We start from the raw sequence: 9,188 nt of genomic DNA, 5'->3' as shown, positions 1-9,188 counted from the left end.
CTGGCGCGTGGCAGGCACCGACTCCTCGGCCTGCCCCTGGGATGGGCACTGTGAGCAGGACCATGGACCGGAGCAGTAAGTGGACCTTTCCCTTCGGGGGCTGATGGGAGGGACCTGAGGCCAAGGTAGAGGGCAGGAGTGAGATGGGAGAACCAGCTACAGCAGGCGGGAGGCAGGTTAGACGGCAGAGAGCACTACCACCCACACGGCGACTTGCTGCAAGAGGTGTCTCATGCAGGTTCTGGAGTCTCCCTCGGGGATCTTTAAAAACAAAAACCATGAGTCGCTCTTACTCTTTTTATCTTATTCCAATTTAATATTTTATTTGACATAACACTTCTATCGTGTGTGCTCTGTGCTAAGCACTTTCATAAATTGTGATTCTAATAAGATAATACTGATTGCGATCATTGTTTGTGTACCAGTCTCTGAAGCTCAGAGAGGTCAAGTCGTTTGTTTGAAGCCACCCAGCCAGAAAGAGAACAGCCAGCATTTTCATTCAGAATTGCCTTCAGCATTAGAATTCTGAGTTTTAAGGAGGAGTTTGTGATCAACCCCGTCAAATGCCTCAGAGCCATGGAGATTAGTCACGGATGGAAGCTACTCTTTTTTTTTTTTTTTAATATATTTTATTGGTTTTTTTACAGAGAGGAAGGGAGAGGGATAGAGAGTAAGAAACATCGATGAGAGGGAAACATCGATCAGCTGCCTCCTGCACGTCCCCTACTGGGGATGTGCCCGCAACCAAGGTACATGCCCTCGACCGGAATCGAACCTGGGACCCTTCGATACACAGGCCAATGCTCTATCCACTGAGCCAAACCGGTCAGAGCTGAAGCTACTCTTATGTCTAATTTTGGGGATTAACCTCTCCAGGAAACAGCATTTGGTTATAACAAGTATGAACTAGGCTAGACTTGCACAAGAACTTCCTGCTAGTGAGAGTCCTAATACATATAAGGAGCACCAGAGCCTAAGGGTCGTGGAGGGCTCTTTAGAAACTTCTATCTACCTGGGCTATTTGGGGTGACATACCTTAGGTGATAGAGCAATGAGCCCCTAAGCACCCTAACCCCTCTGCACCCCCAGGAAGCCAGCAGTATCCAAAGGCTGGCTGGGCAGGCAAGAATATTTTCAGATATAATAGGAATATGTTCATTTTCATATCAGTCCTGAAGTTGTCCAGGGCCCCCAAAGCAGAGGATTCCCTCTCCTTTGCTCCCTCTCCCAGGCACCTCCCTGTCCTCTTCTGGAACAACATGCGCTATTCTGAGCTCCACTTCCCTCCCAGGAATTGCTCACGTGGCCACACTCCACTTTTGCCTCCGCTTGGGGCTTTTGGGGCTTCTCTCAGCCAAAGGGCACCTGTGGGAATGAATCCCTCCACCTCCTCTAGGGAGCACCCCGGCCGCCAGGGGTAAGAACAGAATTTGCCCCATCGGCTCAGCTCCCACAGCCTTTCTGCCAGGAGCCACCCCTGCAGTTACCTGAAAAGTCAGGGTCCCCCCGGTACCTCCAGGCCAGACGTCACCTTTGGTGACCAGGTTCTCCAGCCACCATGCCCCGCGTCACTTTTCTGACTCGGCACTCAGCTACTCTTGCTCACAGAAAGTTCTAGCGGACGTCAGTCACTGCTGAAGGCACTTGGTTATTGGTGAGTCTGAAAGCTATTGCAGCCTCAACTCTGAGAAACGGGAAGTTAGGGAACTGCACACAGTGGGTAAGTGCTCACTAAATGTTTCCTGATTGATCCAAAATTGGCCAGAACTGGCCAGCGTTTTCTAATCAGTTTTCTAACCCTCTGAATAGCATTTTTGATAAGCTTATTTCCAAGGTATGACGCCTGGCAGGCTCCAATACTGTCCTCTGAATGTCAGGAAGTTCTGTCTTTGGCTTCAGCCCACCTGTAGGCAGCGGGGGTTCTAATCTCTGGGGTAGTTTGAGCCTCAGTTTCCCTGAAGTGCCGGACAGTAGAGGGACAGAGTCACAGAGAGAGGCCTACAGCCATGGGTCAGCCCCTGGAAGGCAGCCTGAATAAACAACCGCCAGCCAGAGAAAGAGGAGACTCACAGTCCCTGCCACTGTCCCACTTTCGCTCGCTCGGCTGGCAGGAGCGAGGAGGAGGGGAAGAAGCGAGTATTTGGGGAAAGCTCGCTCTGGGCTTGGTGCTGTGGGTAAGTCATGCCCAACCCTCTGATGCACCCTCAAGGGAGGTATTAGTATTCCCATTTCCAGGAACAGGAAACTGAGGCTCAGAGAGGTGGAGGGAGCCAGCCAAGGGCCCTTGGTGACACGCTCCTTGATCCACCACGGCCTCCCTCCTGTTCTGACCAGGCGCTTGGCACTGGGATGAAACCCTGCACTCTGGCTCCAAAGCCCGTGTTTTTCCACCTTTGTCCAACAGGCTCCTGTTGCTTGGGAATAAGCCTCCACCCGCTGAAATTGTTACTTACTTTATGAATAGGGAATTCATTCACATGGCACAAAATTCCAAAGGCACAAAGGGGTATACAGTAAAAACTCCCTCCCGCCCCGTCTCTGGCCACCCCGCTTTCCTTCCTGGAACCAAACACCGCTGCTCCTCTCGTGTCTTCTCTGAGGTGCTCTGTGTGGGTACAAGCAACATGTGTCCATGCTCTCCCTGTTTTTTTATTTATTTACAAGTTCAGTGCAGGTTTTAAAGTCCCCTGGGCACAGGGGGTGCAGTGCCCAGGGCCCATGATACTTTTGGGAGCCTGTGAAAAAAAATTTTTTTTCAAAATCAGGAGAAAATGAACTTGAGGGCATCTGAAAGTAGGCAGAGCCACACTGACTCCAGCCTTGGGCACTAAAGCCCTGAGATCGTGACAAGCACTTACATGGTCACAGAACCCTAAGACTTAATTGGCAGTTACCACGATGACCCTTCCATAACACACACACACACACACACACACACACACACACACACACGCTCATCTAGCCTCTGCTTGTTTACCTCTATTGATGAGGAACTCACCACCTCCCAAGGCCACCCACTACTGGCTACTTACAAGCAGCTCCGTTACTAGAATTTGTGTGGAAACTGACTTTTCAGACATTGGACCCATTGGTCCCGGGTCTAGCTTTGTGGCGCACTGAGAACTCATTCATTTAGCACCTCCTGAGTGCCCACTCTCTGCCAGGCACTCTGCTAGGTCCTGGAGATACTGAGATGAGGGAGGCACAGGCCAGTCCTCACGTAGTTCGGTCTTGTAGGAGAGATAGACAAGCCACTGGTTAAAACACATTGTTATGCAGAGAGAAGCTATGCAAGCTGCCTGCCTGGCTCCTGTACTTCAGAGCTATGTGACCTCTGTGGGCCTCAGTTTCCTCATCTGTAAAATGGGATACTAACATCACATACCTACCATCTCATAGGGTTGCTGTGAGAATGAACTGAGATAATTAAGGTAAAGCACCAAGTATGTGCTCAATAAAGGTTAGCTTGGCTTATTACTACTCCAGTGCACACGGAGGCTGTGAGGCAGAGAGGAGGGAGTCACCTCTAGAGGGATCAGGAAGGCTTCCTAGAAGAGGTGATGTTTGAGCTTAGATATTAAGATCAAGTAGGATTCCTTGGGCTGCCAGGCAGTGGAGGGGTGCTCCAGGCTGAGGGAGAAGGACATGCAGAGAGGGAACTGCTGAGGCTAATGAGGATTGAGGGGTGTAGTTCATTCAGCAGGCTCTTTGTTTCTGGGTCCTCTGAAGCCTTGACCTCAGGCATTTTCAATCCCTTAAGGCTTCACGGGTGGGAGGGGGGGGAGTGGCTATAGCTGTCTGGTGCTGCCCCTTTTAATGAGGTGGAGGGTGTTCTGTTCTTTAACTTGTGGCTTCTTCCAGGGAAAGCCTGGCGGACACCTTAGCACTGGAGGGAGAGGGCTGGGGTCTCTGGGAGACCCCCAGCAGCAGCTCTGAGTAGTTCAAACAACCAGGGCCCAAAGTTAGCACCTTGATTCTAGTCCCAGCTCTGCCCAACTCTCGCTGAGACCCCGAGCTCCTCTGAGTCTGAGACTCAGTCTCCCCATCTGTTCAATGAGAGTTGGTCCAGAGACTAAGACTCCCAGGACTGCTTCTTGAAGGCTCAGACTCAGGACCAGCTAGGCTGGAGAGGAGGAGGATCCTGGGACCTCTGGGCCCGATCCATCAGTCCTACTCTGAGCAGGCCTGTGTGGCCCTGGAGTTGGGGGAGGAGGTGGGAGGAACAGAGGAGGCCTGTCCTCTGGGCGAGGGGGCCTCTGGCAGCAGCTTCCTGTGTGGTTCCAGGCTGGGGGCCCAGCCCACCTCGGGACAGAGGAGCCTTTCATGGGGCTGGTTCTCAGGAAGGGGGTGCAGTATGGGAGCCACTCAGGTGAGGGCTGCCTGAGAGTCTGCGTGTGGCAGAGCCGTGGGAGGGCTAACACGTGTATGTCCAAGTCAGACTGGGCCTTGGAAAGTCAGGCACCACTGCCTCCCATTTTGCAAATGAGGAAACTGAGGCCCAGAGAAGAGAAGGGAGGTGACCAAGACCAGCCAGGGCAGAGGCGGAGCTAGAACCCTGGGCTTCAGGTGTGGGCGAGGGGCGAGTGTGCCCCTGGCGAGTGTGCGTCAGTGTGTAGCTGAGTGTTTGTTAGCCTGTGAGAGCATGTGTTTGTTCATGGTGAATTTGGGAGTGTTGGTGTGGGGCTGGGTGTCATGAGGGAGCCAGGTGGGGGAAGGGCAGTCGTCTCAGGCCTCCTATGCCTCCTTAGGACCCACCCTGGGGCAGCGCTGCCCAATGCCACCTTCTGCCTCATCCCCGGCCACCGTGCTGATGGCTTGCGCTTCCTCCAAGCCCTGCAGGTACGACCCCAACTTGAGCATTCCCCATCTCTTCCCCCCACACTCCTGAGCCGCCTGGGTCTCTGGGCCCCGGGCCAATGGTAGGAGAGGTGAGCTGCTCTTTACGCTGGGGCTCAGGTGTGCCTGTGTCCAGAGTCATCCACCCTCTGCACAGCACCCACACTCCCCAAAAAACACTTTTCTCCTCTTTGCTTCTTGCCCCCAATAGCAGCAGCTGCTGACTTGGAACTGGGAGGTGGGTGAGGGTGTGCAGGGTGGGGCTGGGCCCGCCAGTGACACCCCTGCCCCCCAGGCTGGCTGCGTCCCTGTGCTTCTCAGCCCTCGCTGGGAGCTGCCCTTCTCGGAGGTCATCGACTGGACCAAGGCGGCCATTGTAGCAGACGAGAGGCTCCCACTGCAGGTAGCTGAGGGCCCTGCCCATGGGGTGGGGACTGGGCCCCGGACATGGGAGGGACCCCAGGATCCCAGCCCCCAGGCTAGCCTCCGTCCTCATCTCATGTGATATACTGACGATCCCTCCCCCCCCCCCCCCCCCACCCCATCAAGCCTCTGGGATTCCATAGGATCAGAAGGAGGCAGACTCCTGAGGGTTCTGAGAGCAAGTCCTGAGCCGCTGTCTGCCTCAGTTTCCCCATATGTACAATGGGTTAAGTTAGACCAGGTGATTTCCATGGGCTCAGCCCCACTGGTCCATGACTATTTAAATACCCAATTTAAGGGAAGACCACATGCATGCACACACACACACACACATACACACACTCTCTCTCACACACACACACATCAGAATCGGAGCGCCTCCATGTGGCTTTGGGTGGCAAAGGAAAAGACAGTGACTTTTCCATCGGATGAAGCTAATTTTGCCCAGCTCTGAAAAACATGTCTGAGCCTTGAATCTGCTGAGAAGTGAGAATGGTGTAGAGTTAATAACATCTACTCTTCACTGAGCCTCTGCTTTGTGCTGATTTAATCCTCACAACCACCCTATGAGGCAGGTACAGTTATCCTCCCCACTTTATAGATGAGGAAATAGGCTCCGAGAGGTTAAGTAACGTGTCCACCGTCAGTTACTAAATGGCATGTACACTCAGCTCTCTGTGACCCTTGAACTCCGTATGCTGTTACCGGGGACTTGACCACAGGTGGCCGTGGCTAACGGGAGACCCACGGAGAGGGGCTCTGGTTCCCAGACCTCCACCCCAGGCTGTCCCCACCCGAGGGTCAGTCAGGGCCTGAGGCGGCCGCATGCCTGCTCCTTTGCTCCCTCTGTGGCCCAGGTGCTGGCTGCCCTCCGGGAGATGCCCCCCACGCGGGTCCTCGCCCTGCGCCAGCAGACCCAGTTTCTGTGGGACACCTACTTCTCCTCAATGGAGAAGGTCATCCGTACCACTCTCGAGGTAAGGGGGACTCCCTGGTGGGGGCTCCTGCCTCACCCCTCTCCGGACACCTCCGGGCTTCCCCCTTAAAGACGCTCCTGGGATGAAGCTGGGACTGGAGCTCTCGGATACGTTCCTTCCCTGATGTTGGCCTCAGTTTCCCCATCTGCACAGGGACAGCTGTGGCATGTACCAACTCCCGCTGATAGGTCCTGGCTGCCGGGTGCTGTGTTGGGAGGGGTTCTGGGCTGGAGAGAATGGCAGGAGCTGTTAGTGATGTCGGTCATGGGTGAGGAAGGAGAGGGAGGCAAGCTCGCCGACATCTGCCAACTGTGGACACCATCCCCGAGTGCCCCCTACTCTGGACCTCTGCATCTGAACCCTCCTGTCCCCAGGGATCAGGTGATGCAACTGCCACCCCCCACCCTCAGCCTTATGGGGGAGGAGAGGGAAGGCCAGGTCCTCACTTCCTCAGACCCCGCCCCTGCCGCCCTGGCCACGCCCTCTGCAGAGCCTGCGTTCATTCTGCAGATCATTCAGGACCGGATCCTCGGAGCATCCGCTCACCCATCGCTGTTGTGGAACAGCCCCCCAGGGGCACTCCTGGCCCTGCCCGCGTTCTCCACGAGTCCCCTGGACTTCCCCTTCTATCACCTACAGCAGGGTAGGTCCTGGGGGCGGGACAACCTGAAGTCCCCTCATCAACTCTCCCCCAGTTCCTCCCAGTCTCAACCACAGAGCCCCACCAGGGCCCTCCCCAGGTCCCCAGCATCTCCTGGCTCCCAGGGTCCCCAACCCAGGTCACTCTCCAGGGCATTCTGTCCCCTCCCACCCTAATAGCCTGTGTCCTTCCCCAGGCTCTCGCCCTGCAGGCAGGTTCAGCGCCCTCATCTGGGTGGGGGCCACAGGCCAGCCCCCCCTGAAGCTCATCCAGGCAGTGGCAGGCTCCCAGCACTGTGCCCAGGTCTGCCCCCTTGCCAGCTGGGGTCCTGGGATCCAGGGTGGGGGGAAAGGGCAGGGCCCTTGAGGATACCTAGACCCCAAAGATAACCACCATTTTGGGGAGAGGAGGCACGGGGAGGACTTTCAAGTGCCCTTGCTGCCTTTTTCTGTACTTCCCAAGTTTCTTTTTCTTTTTCTTTTTTTAGTTTTTATTGATTTTTAGAGAGAGAGGAAGGGAGATACAGGAACATCAATGATGAGAGAGAATCATCGATCAGTGGGCTGCCTCCTGCACCCCCCCTACTGGGGATCGAGCTCACAACCTGGGCATGTACCCTGATGGGGATTCAAACTGGTGGCCTTTTGGTTCATGGGTCGATGCTCAACCACTGAGCCACACCGCCAGGCAAGTCCCAGGCCTCTTACACTTTCCCCCCACCCTCTTTTCTACCTCCCCATGGAAATTGATGACTTTATCTAAAAAGAGGTGCCTCTTGAGGAGGCTGGAGAAATAAACACACCTGTGTTCACTCATTTATTCACCCAGCAGTCACTTTCTGAGCACCAGGCCCTGGACTTGATGCTGAGGATACAGAGAAAAGGCAGGAAAGGGTTCTGCCCTGAGGTTCGGATTCACTTAGCATTTCCTAGTACACACACTGTCAAATGTCACTTCCAGAGAAGCCAGATAAACTCCCTAGAGTACTTGCAGAGCAGGGAAGCCGTGAGCTCAGCCAGGGCAGATGGAGTGGCAACAAAGAGGGGACATTGAGCTGGGCTGGGAATGATAATGGAGCAGGACAATGAAAATCTTCGAGAAGATGGGGGTGGGACATGGGGTCAGGACCACCGCCTGAGTTCTAATGCCACAGGCAGCTACCTCCATGTCACTGGAATTCCTGCCCTCCAGAAGCCCAGAGGCAAGAACAGGGCAGTAATGACAAGACTTTGGCTGCAACTAAGCTCTTCCCAAACTCACATATTTCTTCCATCCTGAGAAAGGAGGCTCCTGGGACCTTACTGCCCCGAACTTCAGTAACACCCCCCTTTCCGCCTAGATCTTGGTTCTCTGGAGCAATGACAAGCCACCCCCACCCAGTTGGCCTGAGACAGCAGTGCCCTTGCTGGTCATCGAGGGGCACAGGAAGGTACAGGATGGGGAGGGGCACGGAAGAGGTGGGCTCACCCAGCAGGAAGGCTGGGAACTGGGGGAGGCTGGACTTCATGTTGGGCCTGAAGAAATCAGACAGGAGGTTTTGGCTACAGACCTAACAGGCATGATTCTCTTCCATCCCTGGCCTTGTGAATTGTGCTTCCAGAGAACTGGGGTTTTATGAGTTGGGAGTATGTTGGATGTTTCAGATGAGGGATAGAGGAGAAGCCTGGGGTCCTGAGGAAACAGCCAGATGGCAGCAAATGGGCCAGAGGGGGTGAACCTGGGATGGTATGAGTCACCTGCTTGCTGTGTGGTTCTGGGCAAGTCCCTTCATCTCTGGACCTGTTTCTTTCAAACAAAGGAGGTTTGACAACCCCCGCTGGAGTTGAGGTCAGCCTCCACTGAGACAAGGGAGGAATCCTGAGATGTCCAAACTGAAAGGGCCCCCAGACACCACTGTCCCCAAAGAGGAAACTGAACTCCAGAGGTGGAAGGAGCTCAGGTCCGAGTGCTGCGCAGGCTTGTTTTCACTGCCCGTCCTTCACACCCCGCCCGCCCCTCCCCTGCAGGTCAGCGACCGCTTCCTCCCGTACAGTGCCATCAGCACCGATGCCATCCTCAGCCTTGATGCCCACAGCAGCCTTTCCACCAGCGAGGTGAGGACTGGGCCCCAGAGGAGCCCAGTGTGGGTGGGGACTGAGCCAGAGGACCCTGGTGGCTCCTCGGATTCCCTGAGCAGGGAGGGCCAGATGTCAAGAGGCCCAGCCTTTTGCTTTGAAACCACCCCAGCAAGCCACTCAGCCTCCACCTTAGAAACCGAATAGCTTTCCACAGACTCTTTCAAAAACATTATTTTCAGCTCCCAGCTGAAAAGT

At 54.9% G+C, this 9,188-nt stretch overlaps 1 protein-coding gene across 1 annotated transcript in view; it reads left to right on the top strand.

Moving 5' to 3' along the window:
* The window catches only part of EXTL1 (exostosin-like glycosyltransferase 1), a 13,097-nt gene that overhangs the window by 1,947 nt on the left and 1,962 nt on the right, over positions 1–9,188 (top strand). Inside the window, exons 2-9 of the mRNA XM_005875262.2 lie at positions 3–75; positions 4,749–4,839; positions 5,132–5,239; positions 6,117–6,236; positions 6,747–6,879; positions 7,073–7,179; positions 8,216–8,305; positions 8,883–8,969. Coding sequence (XP_005875324.1) covers positions 3–75; positions 4,749–4,839; positions 5,132–5,239; positions 6,117–6,236; positions 6,747–6,879; positions 7,073–7,179; positions 8,216–8,305; positions 8,883–8,969 — 809 coding nt within the window. The remainder of the gene's footprint in view (positions 1–2; positions 76–4,748; positions 4,840–5,131; positions 5,240–6,116; positions 6,237–6,746; positions 6,880–7,072; positions 7,180–8,215; positions 8,306–8,882; positions 8,970–9,188) is intronic.

The sequence above is a fragment of the Myotis brandtii genome, unplaced genomic scaffold (assembly GCF_000412655.1).
Source record: "Myotis brandtii unplaced genomic scaffold, ASM41265v1 scaffold456, whole genome shotgun sequence".
Classification (NCBI taxonomy): Eukaryota; Metazoa; Chordata; class Mammalia; order Chiroptera; family Vespertilionidae; genus Myotis; species Myotis brandtii.
The sequence above is the reverse complement of the archived record's forward strand: the minus strand, read 5'-3'. Positions and strand labels throughout refer to the sequence as shown.